Consider the following 19,126-nt stretch of genomic DNA (forward strand, 5'->3'; position numbering starts at 1 on the left):
TATTTTAATACCACAGTTTTTGTGAATGTGGCTCTGTTCATGTCTGGAGAGTTTTAAATTGGCTGAAAGATCACAGCAGTAAACAACGCCGTGCTTTGATCCTTTTAAAGTTGAATAAATCTTTCACAAAATTCTTACGTTTGACACAAACAATTTATTTACCAACAGCAGTTAAAAAAGATGAAAAACAGGCATTTGTCAATAGAAAGTATACATCTTGAGAACCATAAAAACTTTTGAAAAAAGTCTTTGCAAAGCACCTATAAGGTTAGATACATCATTCGTTTAGATTTAGATGTGTTTAGAATTAAAACCCATTAAAAAGCAAGCTTGACAGCTCATCAAGGCCGTTCAGACACGACGTTATAATCTCACAACAACACAACTTAGAATGTTAAGATTACCAAGTTTTTCTGATCCGACTAAATCCAACACCATAAATGAGATGTTTTGAAGAACATCTTCAGAGATGAACATTCACTGGAGTAGTTCATATTGCAACCAAATCCCATATTTTAACTTCTTAAACCTGCAGCTTGGACTGAATCCTTGAGCAACGTCTGAAGGACCGTAATGGTGATGGTTCAGTCCCTCATCTCTGGAACTGGCTTTAGAAACTAACCAGCCTGACAAAATGAGTATATACATTCAGTAATCTTTAAGCAAATACAAAAACCCATAAATGAAAAGTTAAAAAACAGTAAAAAATAAAAACAACAACAACAACAAAAAACTTACAGAGGTGTACACATAAAGTTTAGCATCTCAGAAACTGTTTGGTCCCGTTACCCAGAAACCCTTGCTGGTTTGTTCTCCAGGCGCAGAGTTCCTCGTGCAACAGACATAACACTGATTTCCACTTCCAGCCTCAGTATTTTCTGCTTTACGTAAACATCTAAAGTGGGCAATATGGCATTTTTAAAAAACTCTTCATTTACTAACTTTGTTCACATAGTAACTTTACTTTCATATCCACATGTTACAGTTTCCTCCCTTTCACATAAACTTAAGACTTTTTCATTCAATAGGTTTTTCTATGTGATTGCCTATTTTTAATGATTTATGGAAATACATGTTCATATCAACAATAAACTGTCATACACAATAGAACTGTACTATTTTCTTAAAGCTTTGTATTTGACATAATTTCTATTTACTTTGGTTCGGATCTGTTTCCACCGCTAAACTCATAAAATCTGAAAGACTCATGACCGGTTAATAAAAAACAAACAAGCAAAAAAAAATAAAAATAAAAAAATCAACAAAAATGATCACAGTAACCACTACAGTTCATATAAACAGTCATGTGGCAGATGGCTCCATTTAATACCTGGAAAAGTCGAGGACACACAGGAGCAAAGTGATCAGCAGCTGGAATCAGGGAGTCAGTGGTAGTAAGAAGAAATAAAGTAAGGAAAACGATGACATAACCTTTAATAGGATGGTCATCAGCCTGGTTTGTTATAGGGAACAAAAACCACACGTCAAAAAAACAAACAAAAAAAAACTCAAAATGGATCGGTTCAGTTTTTACAAAGCAAAAGCAAAAACAGGAACTAGAACAACCATAAGAACCCGTCTAAAACTGCAAGTGAGTCTGCAGAATCCATAGAAACCTGCTGCCCCTGTCCGATTGTGAGAAACCATAAGCTTAAAAATATAATCTGAAATGCCATCAAAGAAGGATATTCATCATGTGGCCAAAGATGGTGACCGTTTCAGTTGGGTGTAAAATTTGGACCAAGAAACAAATGCAAAGATATTTTCCTGGAAGGAAATCAAGTGAAAGATTTGCTTTCAGTGTTGTGACACAAAACTGAAAGCAAATGTAAGTTTAAAGAGAGGAATGGCCATTTGGCAAAAACGAGAATGTCGGCGAATTGTAAGAAATCTACATTCAGAAAACACAAAGGTAATCCATCTGATTCATAACAAGTCAGAGCCTCTTCCATACTCGTATTACCACAAACAGAACCTCTTTAGCTGCCTGGTATGATTGAGAAAGCACCAATAAAAGTGGCATTGTGAACCCAAAGAGGGCCTGGAGTGGAACTTTGTGGGGCCATAAAGAAATGAATGAAATTAGTGTCGGATATCTTATGTTTTAAAGGGTAAAAACGCGCCACAAAACACTCCACAGCTTCTTCACAAAGTCCTGTGAGCTGTTCTGTGTTGGCAAACCCTGTCCAATGGGCGACAAAGGATGTGTCTCAAAGTCCCGGCGCATTTTCTCTTAAAACCGTTGGGAGGCTGACTAATGCCGTTGCAACGTCAAACCCACAAGAGAGCTAACCATTACCCGAGTCAATCACGACCACACCGTCCAGCTCAGAGTCCTCTCAGAAAACACACAGAGACGCTCTCACAATGCTCTAGCATAAAATCTTCTGTGAAAGGGTCAAAGGTTATATAAAGCTTTTTGGAATTAGTCGGTTTCAAAAAGCCGAGCTATGTTCGCGTCACGTCGGGAACATTCACAGATTCAATCGCATTTGCTGGGCGTTAAGAGTTGATCTGATTTACTCTTCCTCGCCCCAGAGCTGAAACTCAATGACCGGACAAATCCAAGAGGAGAAACGAGTAAAAAGTAGAAAACCACATTCATCTGGGTTCAAACAAGAAATGACCCCTTGACACCAGTATTGGTGTCACTACAGCAGAAACGAAATATCAGGAGCTGATATGGATTAGATACAGCTTAAAGCAGAGGTCTCACACTACAGTGTTCAAAGCCCGTGTCCTGCAACTTTAAGGTGTCTCTTTGCATTCAGCACACCTGGTTCCAAAGTTAGTTCATTAGCAGAGCTCTGTGGAGCTGGACTGAATGTTAGTGACACAGTTTCACCTCTGAAGTGTGTAGGACAACAGATGTGTCTATCAGTTGCAGGACACCAGACCTTGAGAATACAGTTTGAGACCTTTGACGTAAAGTGTCTTTTCTTCTGCTTTAGAGGACGGCGATCTCCATGAGCAGTCCAGTGTTAGAAGTCTGAGGTAGACAATGGCGCATGACGCTGTTCCCTTCACAGCGACAAGCCAGCGATCTTCCTGAAAGAGGGCACAAAGAAATCGCACTGGCTCAGTTTGTGTTTCTCCATATTCCTCATGATCCGGAACGTCTTCCCGCAGGTGGTGCAGCTAAAAGGCTTCTCTCCGCTGTGAAACCGCAGGTGCGCCTTCAGGTTGTCCCGCAGCCGGAAGCTTTTCCCGCACTCCGGGCAGGTGTGCGGCCTCTCGCCCGTGTGAAACCTCAGGTGGCGGCGGAGGCTCTTCCTCAGCGCGAACGTCTTGGAGCACTTGGCGCACGCATACGGCTTCTCCCCGGTGTGGAAACGCTCGTGCCGCCGGAGGATCTTGCGGCGCTTGAAGGCCTTCCCGCAGTTGCCGCAGACGTATCCATCGCGGGAGTGTGTGACGATGTTCTGGAGGCGCCAGACGTCATTGTCGCACCTTGTGAAGCAGCAGAGGCGATGGCCAGTGTGGGGACCTTGGTGCCGACGCAGGTCTTTGGGGATAGTCCTGCCGGATTTGTTGTTTGCGTTGAGAGTTTTCGCGGCGGCGTCGCCCTCGGTCTTCAACTCTGGTATTGTGAGCATGTTGACCAGCTGTACCTCGCAGGGAAGAAGCAACTTTTGATCTGGAGAGGTGAGCTTCAATTTCATCTGCAGATGGTTCTTGGAGTCTTTCGGCGAGTGGATCCGCTCCCACACTCCGACCTGCGCTGGGGTCACGGCCCCGTCGGACGGCGACGGGCTATAGGCGGTCCCCTTGGCCGTGCTCACACTGGCTTGCTGGGGCTCAGCTTGAACGGGGTCCTCCAAACTCTCAGCTTTAGGAGCCGAAGAGTCTGGCGTAATGATTAAGGGGCAAACAAACTTCACCGTCTCCCCAAAAGCCTTTTTTCTCGTATCTGATTGAATCAGAAGAGGCTTCTGCTTCGCGGGTGATATCTGGGTAGATCCACATTGCATTGTTCCAGAACCTTCGCCTGCAGAGATCGAAATACAGCACAGCTTCTTTTATTGTTACGCTTAGTGGCAATATACAAAAGTTCTCTTGCAAAAGGAGCCTTTGACCTTTTTCATATTTTGTCTCTTTATGGACTGAGATAATATTGTGATATCTCAATATCACAATATAAGTATTGACATATTTGTAAGCTGAATACGTCTTTCAAACACACAAAAAGAAGCTGAATGCAAATAACTTCCACACTTTTCAGATTATCAGTCAGGTTTGACTTCACAGACATGGGCCACGTTACGCTAGCGTCTCAGACAAAGTGATGAGATAATTTTGTGAAAGTGTTTAAGAGCTGTAACTTCCACCAATTTATAAGAAGCAGTCTGATTGAAAGGCAAGATTGGTGTAGTCGACAAGTAAAGTTGAGTACAGCATTAGACTTGTGCGTATTTCTACCATGAGAAATAAAGTAAATTACCAAACATGATTTATATGAACATATTGCATCCCATTTCTTACCAGTAACCTACTGTAACTACAGGTCAAACCAACAGAGTGAGGAAGATTTTTTTATTTACTCCATCAATTCTTGTTATTCTTATTATCCAAGAATAACAGGATAATAACATCAGTTCATGTGAGTGCTTACCAGGCAAAATATCCTTAAGTTGAGCGTCATCATCAGCGAGAGAGTCGAGCTCCAGGCTGCTCAGCTCCAACGCATCCATGGAATCTGCTTTAATCTGATAACGTAAGAACAGAAAGCAGTAGGACTTGTTTACCAGACCTCGTGAGATTTCCTGTTTCTAAAGGCAACACATTAAAGTGGAATGAAACAATCCATGTCATTTTCTGATTGGCTGCCATGTCAAACTCTTTAAGCTGCTTTGCTCCATAAGCTAAAGCAAGAAGTGTTAATGGATTTAACAAGAAAAAGACCCAAAGGAACTGCCCCACTGTAGACGACACTGCTGCGAAAAAAACAAAAACTAGACAAGAGCTGCAGGAATACAATAAAATTTGATGTGACTAATATTAAATGTTACATATTTTCATACATATAATCAAAAGAGGAGATTGTGATAAAAAAAAAAGTAGTATCTGGTAATAAACTCACAACAAATTGTCACAGGACTCATGGCCATCTAATATCAGGGATCATTTATGCTTGTAATAATTATAGAATGGTGGATAAAAAAAAATCAATAAAACACACACATTGTAAGAATTGATGTTTCTTTACATATTTTGTAAAACCGCTGGAGGTCAACGCGCTTTGGGGAGCCATGACATGGAAAAATTTGGAAACCCCTGTACTAGCTCACTCGTAAACAAGTGCAAGTACTGGTTACCTACCAACAACTTGTTGAGAACCATGCCACATTGCCTCATAGCTTAAAAACAAAACAACAGCAGCAGCATGGTGTGAAAACTGTGATTAAAACAGGAGAGGTCATGTCACTACCAGTTTAGAAGTATTTCAGATATTTAAAACAAAAAAAAACGTAATAATTATCGATATCGACCGAAATGAATGGTCACATCGCGAAGTGATTTGCAGGCTGTTAGCCCCCCACCGACCTGATCCTCCCGAGGTGCCCAATGAGGGTCAGTGTCTTCAGCCAGAAGGACTTCGGACGGAACCAGGCCATCCTCCACTTCCACATTATTGGACTCCCACAAGCAACTCGCACCAAGCAGAAGGGAAGAGTCTGGAGAGCAGAAGAGGGGGGAGGGGTCACGACACCGAAAGAAAACGTACACTTTAGCGACAGAGATTACTCGGAGAACTAATCCGGTTCTGCAGGAATGACTGATGCATGCAAAACCGACTGCTTTAAGCACAAAAAAGTATTTTTTGGGTTTCATCACCCGCCAAAGCGAAGCATTAATCCTCTCCCATCGTTGTGCACGGAAGTCAGAACACGCAAACCCACCGAGCTCCACGGTCGTCTTGATGTCCTCCTCCACTTGCACGCCGATGCTTCGCTTGCTGCCCCCGGTCCACACGGCGCACAGCGACTCCACGCTTCCGCTCCGCTCCTCTTCCTCCGCGCGGCCCGCGGCCACAGGCTCCGCTCGGTATCTGCTCTCAAACAGTTTGAGCAACTCCACCGACGCCGCCTTGACCAGCGCCCTCAGCACCGTCTCCACCTGCGCCTGGAGGTTCGCGACGTCCGCAGACATTTTGGGCCCCAATGGCTGCACGAAAGTCAAGAGTTTATCCCCGAAAAGCTCCCCCGTCCTAGGCGAAAGTCGCCATTTAGCATTTATTTACCAACCGCAGCCTGACCACATGGCCCTCTCCAAAGGGAAGGGGCGTGTTTTGGATTGAGCGCATGCGCATCGAAAGCAGAGAGCAGCTGACAGGGATGGAGCAAAAATATCAAGGGCCCACCGCGGAAAGTCTGCTGTGGAGTTGTTTCACGATTATTTATTATTATTATTAATAATAATAATAATAATAATAATAATAATAAAAATCATGTCAAACCAAAATAATAATAATAATAAAAAGAGTTATGATAAAAAACTTTTGGATTTTCAAAAAAGAAAAAAAATGTTTAAAACCAAAAAAATTATCTCAATCAAATTTTAAGAATTCTTTTTAAAAATTGTTTAAAAAGCTTTTTTTAAATGTGACCTCGGTTACCACCTTAGTTATGTGTGAAGAACCTTAAATCCTCTGGTGTCTTTTTACCAGATCACACATAAGTTTGCAAAGAAAATGATCAGAGGCACTGATGCAAATTAACCACAGTTTATTTAATCACAATAATGCTAGGCATAAATAGTCAATTCATTTTTATTGTACAATATCAACCACTTTAAAATCCTAAATCTATGCTGGCCCTGGAAACCTTACCGCTGATGACCAGTTACTTTGATTAAATAAAATCAGACTGCTTGGGGAGAAATAATAATTTAAAAAAACAAATGTAACTGAATACACCTAGGTGTTCCCAAACAAAAACACACTCGCACAACAAAAGAAAAACTCCTGGTGAATAACACAAAACAAGAAACTCCCCTCTCACTAGTCTCCTCAATCTAGATAAAACAGCTTGGAACCAGGGACAGCACAGGTTATCTACAAGTGAGCCTGGAGGGCTGAACAATAAAAACTCCCAAAAGAATAAAAAGTTTAATCCATAAATAACCAAAACAAACTAAAACTGAAACAGTAGCAGGCCAACCTGCACACAACAGAGAATAAAATTAAACAGATATTTTAAATAACCACATAATAATGAACTGCCTTTACCTTCGCTAAAAGCTAGCAGAACTCTGTATATCCTCTCCAAGAGGAGGTTTCCTGCAATAAAATGGAGCCATCAGAAATAATTCTCAACCCAGCGCACACTTCATGTTAACCATACCTGCAGAGAAATCAGCCTGGACTCTCACCCTCTCAGCGATCTACCCGCTTTTAAATGTAAATACCGATTGCTTGCCTCCGTAATGAATCAGCTGCGCTAAAACAGCGTCTTCCTTATATGGGCAACCGGAAGAGTGCATAATGGACATAATGCCCCGGCTACATAAATATTGAAATCACTCATTTTTGTTTGAAACTTTGATTTTACTTTTGCAAATCTTTTGGCTGGCAGCCTAAGTGTTTGGTTGAGTCTAAGGTTTTTTGGATGCACCCTTTTTTTTTGGTTGAACTCAACATAAGTAATCTTCACAAAATGACACAGAAATGGTTGCGTAATATACCCTATATGTGTGTATTAACTAGCATTGATGCTGGAAAACACGGCAGATCGCTGCACCAATGTTATTAGGTCCATGTTAATGTGCACCACACGTCAAATAATCAAGCACTTTATTATTTGCCAAGCACATAATCAGTGCTGGGGATGAGGGGAGGCAATGCAACTCTTAAATACATATTTTCTTCCAGGTGCAAGATGAAAAACCAAGCTGGTGGATCACAGGCCGAAGGAGGATATTCACATAATTTATGTCTTTTTTATCATTTGGTGTGCATGTGTCTTGTACTTAGCTTTATTTCGAGTTAGATGTAAAATGCCTTCTGCTGTGTTATGTTATAAAATTAAATCGGTGTTCTCCTGATTCCTCATTCTCGTATGACCAGCAGAGTGCTGCTGAAGCAGGTCGGTGCTGATAGGTTTTAGTGAAACCTATCAACTGCTAGAGTGGATCGTAACATACCTGAGTTATTTGGCTAACTGTATTTCTCCAAGTCATGTTGGTGGTAATTTTTGCATTTTTATTACAATGTGCCTCTGAACACATAAGCATGCATTAGTTTTAAAACCAATAAAGAAACTGACTTGAAGAAATCAAGCTACAAATGATAAATGAATATATACATATTTTTACAGTATAAATATTATTCAAATAAATAAATAAATGCTTTTTGAAATATGTTGCCGTCTGAAATAATTTTCTTGGCTAATCATGTACATTTGAAAAAGAACCTTTAAAAATAATCTACAATAGATAAAGAATTGACTTATTGTTTGTTTTATTTGTCTTGGTTTTTAATTTAGTCTTGAAATGGCTGACATTGATATTTCCTATAAACATAAATCATAACATGATGACACGGCCTTAGCATTAATACATTTACTGTACACCAGTAACACTGCACATTTAAGGTCATAGCTTTAAAGGGTTAAGTTTTTTGCAGCGAGTTTTTATAAAGTTATTAGCAGTAATAAACCCCTGACCTGTTATAGAAAGATGTCATATTGCCATAAGCTTCATAAAGATGGAAGTAGCAGATTTGATCTGCTTGCCCTCCTTTCCTTGTCGTTTCCTCCTGAGAACATTGTTATATTACAGAGAGAAAAACCCAAAATGCAGAAGACATACACTCATGCTCACCTCTGTAAGAATTATACAATAAGTGACTTTCTTTCCAAGTTGTTGTTTATTTAAGACTTCACAGTAAATTAAAATTCTCTCTTTACAAAAATAGAATCTGGTTGTTGTCATAATTCATCATCATAGAAAACATCCATATGATGTACAGTACTTTCATTGTACAGCATCACACTGACTGAACACAGTAGACTGGTGGTGTTTGAGACCCAACGTGACAGACTGTTAGCACCCTTGAATCGAATATTATTCAGTTCAGTACCGGGGAAAACAAGAAAATATCTGAATGCACATAAAACATGCAAACAGCAAAAGACAAGACATTTGGGCTTTTATATTTTGCATAAAAACAACAAAACCCTTTCAATTCTATGAATATAAAAACTTTAATATGTTCAAAATCAAAAGCAGTAGGTGACAGGATTTTTAAAGAATATCTTCTTTTATTGTACAAGACAGTATTACATGTGGAAATAAATAGAAGATTTTTTTACATCATAGATCAGTAACTTTGTCAGGGAGAACGACAAAAAAACTAATGGAATATAGTGATTCTGGTGAGCTGCTGAGAGAGGATGATGAAAAGATGAAGGATTTACATGAACGGACGACTTCCTGATCAGAAATTGTCACAAAAGTGGTTGATTCAGCAAAGTCATCAACGCGATGGTAATGTTGACTCTTCAAATGGTATTGGTCAGACTTAAAGTTTAAATTACGACTCAGCTGTCTAATCGTCGTCGTCATCATCATCGTCGTCGTCATCATCATCGTCGTCATCATCATCATCATCGTCGTCATCATCGTCATCATCATCGTCGTCATCATCATCATCGTCATCATCATCGTCGTCATCATCATCGTCGTCGTCATCATCGTCGTCATCGTCGTCATCGTCATCATCGTCGTCATCATCGTCATCATCATCGTCGTCATCGTCGTCATCGTCATCATCATCGTCATCATCGTCGTCGTCATCATCGTCATCATCGTCATCATCGTCGTCGTCATCGTCGTCATCATCGTCATCATCATCGTCATCATCGTCGTCGTCGTCATCATCGTCGTCGTCATCATCATCATCATCATCGTCATCGTCATCATCGTCATCGTCATCATCGTCATCATCGTCGTCATCGTCATCATCGTCGTCATCGTCGTCGTCGTCGTCGTCGTCATCATCGTCGTCGTCATCGTCGTCGTCGTCATCGTCGTCGTCTTCCTCAGGATCAATATCTCCCGACAAAACATCTTCAAGCCACTCCTCCAGCTCATCCACAGAAGGTAAATCCTCCCCATTATCAATGTCCATCCACACGCTGTCAGCCTGCACAGCAACAACAGCGGGAATTAAATTCCATTTAATTCAATTCAAATTCAAATTGAAAATCAACTCAACTTGTGGACAGGGAAAAAGATCCTCTCGTTTGTCCGTTGTGCCAATTTACCAGATCAGCTGTGAGATGTCAAGTCTAGTTTTTGCATCAACTGAGCAACAGCCGACGAGTTAATCGTCCAATTAACTCAATCGATCATTGATCCCTTTATGTCCAGAGATGTTCTGGACATCCCATACCTAGAACAGACATCCATTCCTCCCAATCATGCCTATGGATGTGATTCCACAATTGCCAATAGTACAATTAAAGTCCCCCAGGAAAACAATCAAATATTCAGTTGCCACCTATTCCAGCACATCACCCAGAGGCCAAATGAAGACCTATTCCAGCACATCACCCAGAGGCCAAATGAAGACCAGGTTTCCAAAACTGCACTTAAACACATTGGCACAAGTTATATCCATCTATCTCACAGCTTTATGTCACTAAAAGGGAAGCCTCTCACTCACTAAGGAGAACTCCAACATATTGGAGCTCAGCCAAGAGCCTGTGAGCGTCCCTAATCCTGCACAACGCTGGGATCTAGTGGATCAGAAACTCCCCCAAAGAGTGATCTGTGTCCAGTACAAAATGTGGCAGATGGCTCCTTTTCATCTTTTCATAGGCAGTCAGAAAAGATCAAAATTGTGAAAGTGTGAAATTAAGTGATAACAAACAGCTGCATCTGTTTATAGACCCAATTCCACTTGAATGGGTGACATTCTTATGCATACATGGGCTTAAACTGTTGCCACACGGATAAGCTTTAGTCAAAAACAAAACCCACCTTAAGTTAAATGTGCTGCAACATTTAAGAATAGATAAACTATACAAATGTACAAATATGTTCCTATGAATAATACTTACATCGTCAGCTTCAATGACACCAATCTGTGGGTGGGACAGGTCGATTCCAAAGGTCTTTTCCCAGTGTGGCAAAAGCTGAAGAGGGAATCAATAAGATAATTATGGCACAACCATTTTGCCAACTTTTAAATCCAGGTTTTCACTTATATTGCTCAGTGTCATTTATTGTATCATTTTTTTTTTTTTTTTTACCAGAGGGAAATCGTCAGGGTCAATCCAGAGAATGCTGAGGTCAGGGTTCTCGGTGTTATCCTCTGCAACTTGTTTCAATTTGTGCAAGAACTCAAAGCCATCTGCGGAGCAGCAGACGACAGTTCAAGTAAAAACGTTAAAAGTTATTTCTGTTGTTCCTGATACTGTATACTTGTTTCTTTATAGACATATATGTTTCTGACCATACAGATGTATCTGTTTATTAGAAGAATTTTCTATCGAAATGTATTTTTCGTTACCGATATCGGCCTCTTCTGCAAAAGCGACAATATGTTCTCCACCGACATCATCATCCTGTGAGCAAAATAAAGACAATCCGTGCTCTAAAACACTTGAGATGAAGATAACAATACCAGCAACTATTAAATATAGGTGTCAATGCATTTACTTAAAGCCTCTCCATAAAAAAACTGAGACAAAGCTGAAGGTGTGACATTTCTTACCCAGATCTCATACAGGTTGCTGGGTTTTAGTTTCCTCAGCGTTGGTCTAAACAAACACAGAGCCATTAAAATAAAAGCATATTTATCTTATTCAGACTGTTACGCTTTTAACTAAAACTATCTTGCAGCATGCCAACAATATAGGAGCTACCTGTCATTATTTTCAATGAATTTCACCAGTTCTTTCTCAGAGTAAGGTTTTCCCGGGATGACCACAGGATTCTCAATGAAGGATTCATAGAAGTCTACTTCATTGAGCTTCAACTCCAGGGCCTTAGCAACCTGCCACAAAACAACAGTAATTGGATCAATAACCTGACAATGATGCCTGTATCAGAAACGCAAATAACTACTGGGTATTACTGAAAAATGCTCAGCAAAGCACACAAAATCTTGTGTTGGACATGTCTAAGTTAAATAAGCTGTGAAACTGAATGCGAAGCAACAAAAATTGCAGAACAAAGCACATTCTGTAGTTTAACAAGTAAGTACATTTCTGATTAGGCATATTCGCAGTTGTGCTATAACAATCTCATTATAGTGTTTCCTAAAAAGTTTGCTGTCTTGACTTTGACTAGACCCTCCCATGACATAGTTTATGTCATGGACTTTTTTGTAAACTGCCTTACTATTGAGCAGACGGCTTGTTGTGAATGAATTTCCAAACTCTTTGGAGTGCAGGTAGGCTTATGACTGATGAGTGACTGCATGGCGTTCATATCTTTTCAATCTTTTAGCTAAAGACGATGAAATCATTTCACAAATGACCTCACCTTAGGATTAAATGTCGCAAAGAACTTGATGTGAGGATGGAACTCTTCAGCGGCATCTGCGAAGGCTTCGAAATCTGAAATGTGACAAGTATTTGTCAATCTGTTCCAGCAGGTCAGTCTTTATGTGAGCTCTCAAACAATATACAGCTGACGCTGACTGAGAGTTAAAATCAGAAATTATCCCAGGCTTTATGCTGCTGAACATATCTAGCTACACAGTTACTCGACACAGATAGTCATGCCATCACAATATTCTTACGTTCTGACTTGTGACTCTTAAAGTAGCCCACCAGTTTGATGTCCTCTTCGATGCTTTCAAAGCCTTTCAGCTCTCTGCTGTTGTCAATAATTTCCACAGGATCCTCAAGGACCTGAGGGAGGAACGAAGTGGGAGGGAAGAGAAAAGAAAACCGTGGTGAGAATATCTGGTTGGAATATCCATGTAGCCAGCAAACATAAGCCCGGATCGGAAAAAAGGCAAGATGGCATGGAAAAACAACAGCAACAATGACTAAAAGCTATTTACGTATTGTCTCTATGTTTTGCTGACTTATGTATTTCAGGTCAGATGTATGTGGTTGAAACCACATACAAAATAAAAGGACACACACATTTTTTTTATCACTGTCTGAAGTTAAATCAGACCAAATTTCTCCTGTTTTATTTTAGTTAGAATTACCAAAGTGATTTCTATTTGCCAGAAAACAGTTTTCTGTAACTTCCTTCAAATTCAGAAGTTCACACAAAATTATTATTGTCTCTTTAAGCAATGATGGGAAGCCATGACGATGATGTCATCAGTTAACTCTGATAGGTTGACTGAGCAATTTTAGTTAATTGAAGGGACATATGTGGATTTATTTTAAGGCCACAACTGGAAAACACTGATTTCTTGTTTGGCATGATGGCCGGATGCACACAGGGGCAAAGACCTTCATTTCTGGAGACATGTCCTGTGGTCATGTGTGTTTTTATTCAGTGTTTCTGGTTTCAATGTTTATACACTGAAACCAGATGACCACAATCATTATTTGATAAAAGCTCTTTTTATCAAGGCTTGTTGATTTTTCATAGTCATAAACCTAACTTTATTTCCATAAATCATCTTAATTGTGGTGATAATCTTTATGCACTATTTTGCGTCGTTTCTTTTTTTTTTTTAATGGAAAGTTGTAATGGGGGTAGATGTCAGCTCAAAGTGGGTCTGGTTTCGCTGGAAATTTCTGACTAATATGTCACATAAATGTGAAAATGATCTCTTTTGTGTCCATTTGCATCTTCAAAACGCATCTTGACTTTTTCCTGATTCAAGTTCAAAGTATTTGCTTTCCTTCTTCATGCTTAAGTAAGGCAGGCTATTAACTGGGAGACTATATCCTCACGAACATCATAGATGAACTCCACTAGAGTGTCTGCCTCAAGTTCACCATCGTACTCTATGACTTCATCGTCGGTGAAGATGAAGATGCTGTCGGACTCTTCAAGGCCTGGAGAGAAAGAAGACAGTTATTGAGAGACTGATCTTACCATAACAAACATAAATCTGGGAAATATGAGTTCCTCGTAAAAATATTCCCACGCCTTAAATCTTTTTACATTATGTCAGATCACAAACAGAAAGGTCAACATATTTTATTAAGATACTGCATAATTCAAGCTTCTTGAATAGCTTAAATGTGTTAATATAAACTAACTGTGCATCACTTTAATGTTCAATAAGACCAACAGTTTAATGGTGTTGGTCAGAGCACAGTCCCGTGTTGGAATGGCCCAGTTAAAGTCTCGACTTAAGTGGCAAACATCAGTGTTTTTATGTGGGTCTCTAGACTCTAGAGACGGACACATCAAGAGAAAAATTCAAGATGACATTTCGGTGTGCAGCTGAAATATCATTTTATCAATCAAATCAACTCAGATTTTTCTTCTATATATTAATTACATCAATATGAAATATGTTTTTAATTTTAAGAAGTTCTTATCTAATGCAGAGACGCCTATTTCCTAATATTTTTACTGTTTCTTAGTGGATAGTTTGATAAATTTATACTGCCACAACTGGTCACATTTATTCTGGTAGCTGTAACAAGAAACAATATAAAAATGTTCAAGCGGTGTGAATAATGTGCAGTGTTGTACATTATTACCTTCATAAAATAATGGCCCAAGTCATTATGAACAACAAAAATTCAAAAAGAGTTAGACAATTATTTTAGGAAGGTGACAATATAATACCCATTTCTGCGTCCGTTTACCGTCTCCCTATTAATGTATTTACCTAATTTCTTTGCAACGACCTTGTCAAGCTTTGCATCGATGAGTCCAACTCCAATATCCTCGTCTTCAAACTCATCCAGGACTTGGGCTGCACGCTGCAAAAAACGAAACACTCCATTACCTCAACACGTTTCATCAAGAATGCGGCCACATATCGAGGAATGGTAATGAGGAGCTTCATCACCATAAAAGCCTGCTTTTCAAAGAGCTGCTTCTGCACTTTCTAAATCCGTACGAAACATGAGCCTCGACTGACAGTCGATTCCACCAATGGGCTGTGACCCTCTTGCCTCGAGGAAGTGGTTTAAGGTTGTCCAAGTGCATTTAAAGACTAAAACGCACTTGCCTCGTCGCTCGCTGACGAGCTCACGTACACACATGTAAGTGGAGTAAGAGATCTTGAGCAGCTGCCCTTAGCGGCATAAATAGTCGGCGTAAGCAGGCCGGCCTGCAGGTTGTTCAGCAGATGATTCTTTGCATTGCTTTGAGCTCGTCTGTCGTAGATCAGAAATGGGAAAAGTGAAGCATTTTAAATTACGTTGTTGGCACATTTTTGGAATGGCAACCGACTGGGTTGCCATTCAATCACACTGCAATCTATCTTGCACTAATCCAGAGTACCATCACCTCGAAAATGTCCTGCTTTTTAACCGTTTTCCCCCCTACTGACAATAATACCTCATTAAGTTTAAATCATTATGTGTTTCCGAGGAGAAACCCAAGCCTCCAACTCCAGCATCTCAGGTTAAATATAAACAGAGGACCAACTCCAGTCCAGGCGCTATTTTGGTGAGCGATGCTCAGCACTCGGGGATCCGCTGACAAGTACAGTGCTGCAAGTGTCAGTCACAGCGGGGAGCTGAGGTGGCATCACTGAATCCAGAACCCCCAGTGCTGGCCTGCAGCCCTGGCCAAACCAACCCCCCTGCCCCCACCAAACGGAGACACCAGAACCTGCTGAGATGATGTGACATGCTAAAGGCAGATGCTCACTTCAATCTGTTTGTTCTTCTTGGTTTTTTTAATGTTTTAATTTACCTTCAACTTTATTTTATCCTCCTTCGTTTACATTTCCACCATAGATTTCACATAGAGTTCATGTTTTGGGCTTTAATGCAGACATTCTAGTCATATTTGCATACTTGGAGTGTCCAGAGGCTCATTGGTCACTGTTGACAAATACCTCACCATAATAAAAGAATTATGCCCTTATATATTTATATACCATTTGGTATTTGAGAGCCAATGCATTTTTTTTATTACAAGTACAGATTTATCTGTTTGCCTATTTTTGCAACATGCAGTTGTTGAACACGTCTAAGCATCTTCCTAAAATAATGGCCCCAGATTATTTTTTGTGAAAAGTATTTTTTTTTTTCAAAATTACTTTTGACAAAAAAAAAAAAGTAGGAAATTATTTTAGAAAGGTGATGACATCAGACATGCACCATGTGATAAAATGTCATAAATCAGCCACATTCTTTGTTGTTGTTTTTTTATATATATTGATAGTTTCTTTTAAGAGTGCTAACTCTATCTTAAATCTTGTAAAAGGAAAAACAAGAAAAGACAAAACCATGCCGTTTTTATGAGTTTTAATGAAATGTCAAATCTGAAAACTTTGTTAATACTAATTGGTATTTTGCTGCATTACAGATCGTGTGCAAACTGACTCTATGATCCTCGATAAGTTGTTCTTCAACACCTTGATGCAGAAGCTTTATGCTGGATGGTGACGTAATGTGGAGAAAACTACTGAGTCTCCAGGCTGACAGGGGTCCTACTGTTGGATTGGCATGCACATGCACTCAACATCATGAGCGCATAACGTTGATCTTATTCTTTGGGGAATAAGAAACAAAACAACACAAGGCAATGTGTGGATTTGTTGGTTCTCCCCCCCCCATGCATTTAATTTTTTTCAAATTGTGCATACATTCACACTTAAGAACATTGCTTGATTTTGAGCTTTTAAAAACTCCACCTTTTTAATAGTACTTATTAATTCTTTTGAGTATTATGTAAATTCTGGGTCTATTTCCAATTATTCCTCCATATCCATCTCAACCCACCTCGAGGGCCAGCTCCTCAGTCTCAAACTGTCTCTGGGCGACGCGGCTGGATCCGGGGTGGTCATGGTAGTACACCACCATAACGTCGTACTTCCTCATCACGGACTTATAGTTCTTGGCGTTCAGGTTGTGTACTCGGTCCTTGCCGTCATATTCGGGGAAGTCCAAGCTGTCCTTGCACAGTGACTGTCCGCCGAATGACAGCAAGACTGCCACAAGCACCCATGTCCACTTCATGGCTTCTCTCTGAGACGATTCCGATTTATTTTAATTATCGTACAATTAACTGCGTGGGGTTAAAAAATTTTTTTTTTCTTTGCTTGCAGAACCCTTTCCAATCCGCGTCACCCAGAAGAGACTAAACTCCTGGATCCACCTTATGACAGACCCCACATGGGAAACTAGCAGTGGGGCACAGGGTACAAGAGGGGCTGGGCTAAGTTTGACATAGGTGTGACAGTGTCCGCCTATGGTGGGGTGTAACTGAGCAGGGGGTGAGGTGGTTGGAGGGGTGACAACTTTGCGTAGGTTTGTTTGAATGTTAGCTGCATACCTATAAAACTGGGCCAGAGTGAGATGATGAGGGCCCAACATGTCAAGCGCAGAAAATTTGGAAGACAAAGTGGAAGCTGCTGGGATGAAGTGGGGGCACTGTGTTTGGGCGCTTCTGCTTTTCTTGCCAAACAAAGAAAAAAAAACTGGTGCGATAGATTTAGAGCTGGCCTGCAAATGTAAGGCACTCTTCTCCCATATTAAGTGAAAGATGAAGTCTTAGATCCCAGCTAAAAATAATGGAAGTAGGACAGAGAGGTACATATCAGGAGGGGCTGCAGTCGGTGTCTAATTTGCTGCTGCTGGCATTGGTGCAGTGCTAAAATGTGGAGCTGGGTCACTCAGGGACCCAGCTCCACAAGAAGAGAGAGGAGAGAATGGGGCCTGGTGAGGCTTCAATGCAAAGGTGTCACAAACACAGATTTTTGCTAAATTAATGGCTTTTTGGTCATCAAAACAAGCATCCTGTTCATTCTGCCAACTGACCACTTGCTTTACAATCTAATGATGTAGAGGCCACTGGAGAGTACAGTGCCTTGCAAAGATTTTCATACACAGTGAGGTGCATAATGTCAAGAGGTAGGAAGAGGGGATGTGGTTTGTGAAGATGCTCTAATTAGATGAGAGCAGTATTTAACCTTGTAGCCTTCATAGTTTAGCATATGGAATGCTACAAGCTAAGCTCTACCTGTGGAGGAAAACTAGCCATCCGGCACATGAGAACGCTTTATTAGGGCCTAACTGTGGAGTGGATACAAAACGATGAAGGATTTTCAACCTTTTGGGTCTATTCTGTCTGTAGTATTAAGAAAACAGTTAACAGCTAATGTTTGGGGTGTTTTGCGGCGCATTGGCGAGAGCACAAGGCCGATCTGATTTCGACTCCCACCTTCTTCCTCCTTCTCTCAAACTGGTGCAGCAAAATACAAAAACAAAGATTGCAAAGATTGCGGAGATCAAAGAACAGCTGATCCTTGATTATATAATTCATCCAACTGAGTTAACTGTCAGTTGGTTGGTAACTATCAATGTCCTAGAAAGTATTTGGATGGCCTTTCAAATATTCCTGAATGTGTCCTTTCTTGTTTTATATGTTGACTGTAAAATTCTTGTACAGAATCTCTGTTCAAGTGTTGGATAAAAGACGATAAAAGGACAGATACTGTTTGGAGAGACAGGTTAAAAGTTGGCTAAATTTAGAAACTGTATGAAATAAGATTAAAAAAATGTTGCAGCGGAAAAAGTTGACACAATGTTCAATATAGAGTAAAAGTTGAGTTTCTGCCTCTTTTCTCTCAGTGGCGTTTTAACAAAGTTGCTCTGCGGTTGATGGTCAGTTTGCTTTTATGTGAATGTTTCTGAGCGCGTAAAACTGTCACGCTGCAACTTAATTGAAAAGTAAATGTCTTGGTAAGATAAGAATAATAATAAAAATGTTGCTTCCCTTTCATTCTGCAGTGAAATGCTTGACGTGCAAGAGCAAGACGGATGGATCTGTGTGTGTGATGATGGTTGGCCTGCAGCTGAAACAGCAGCGATTTGCATGGTCTCAGCACCTGCAGAAATTCAAGATGAAATGTGGTTCTTCGTGTTGCTGTAAACATCTAGGGTTGCATGAGTCAGAGGCTAAATGAGAAGAGAGAGGGATTTATATGTGTGTGTGTGGCCGTGTATGCGTGTGTGTGTCATTTACACCTCAGGTGGTGACTGATTTCATTACCGGTTTTCTGTTCTAA

General features: G+C 40.3%; 2 protein-coding genes across 3 annotated transcripts; both read right to left on the reverse strand.

Moving 5' to 3' along the window:
• Positions 1 to 137: 137 nt before the first annotated feature.
• Positions 138 to 7,491, reverse strand: si:rp71-1g18.1 (uncharacterized protein LOC559922 homolog). Of its 2 annotated transcripts, XM_055033685.1 has the most exons (5): positions 7,229 to 7,491; positions 5,901 to 6,165; positions 5,545 to 5,675; positions 4,613 to 4,706; positions 138 to 3,988 (listed from the first exon to the last, which is right to left on the reverse strand). In XM_055033685.1, exons 2-5 carry the CDS (start codon positions 6,148 to 6,150, stop codon positions 3,024 to 3,026), a joined length of 1,440 nt encoding a protein of 479 aa, XP_054889660.1. In that variant the 5' UTR covers positions 6,151 to 6,165; positions 7,229 to 7,491; the 3' UTR covers positions 138 to 3,023. The 2 variants fall into 2 exon arrangements, with proteins under 2 accessions (XP_054889660.1, XP_054889661.1); XM_055033686.1 differs by lacking the exon at positions 7,229 to 7,491 and having other exon boundaries at positions 5,901 to 6,256.
• Positions 7,492 to 8,843: 1,352 nt separating this feature from the next.
• Positions 8,844 to 17,267, reverse strand: casq1a (calsequestrin 1a). The gene is made up of 11 exons (XM_055033460.1): positions 16,839 to 17,267; positions 14,768 to 14,861; positions 13,879 to 13,979; positions 12,752 to 12,863; positions 12,493 to 12,566; positions 11,871 to 12,001; positions 11,720 to 11,765; positions 11,516 to 11,570; positions 11,256 to 11,356; positions 11,064 to 11,138; positions 8,844 to 10,144 (listed from the first exon to the last, which is right to left on the reverse strand). The coding sequence occupies exons 1-11, from the start codon at positions 17,073 to 17,075 to the stop codon at positions 9,548 to 9,550; spliced, it is 1,623 nt and encodes a 540-aa protein (XP_054889435.1). The 5' UTR covers positions 17,076 to 17,267; the 3' UTR covers positions 8,844 to 9,547.
• Positions 17,268 to 19,126: the final 1,859 nt, after the last annotated feature.

This window comes from Poeciliopsis prolifica, unplaced genomic scaffold, assembly GCF_027474105.1.
Source record: "Poeciliopsis prolifica strain line A6 unplaced genomic scaffold, Auburn_PproV2 SCAFFOLD008, whole genome shotgun sequence".
Classification (NCBI taxonomy): Eukaryota; Metazoa; Chordata; class Actinopteri; order Cyprinodontiformes; family Poeciliidae; genus Poeciliopsis; species Poeciliopsis prolifica.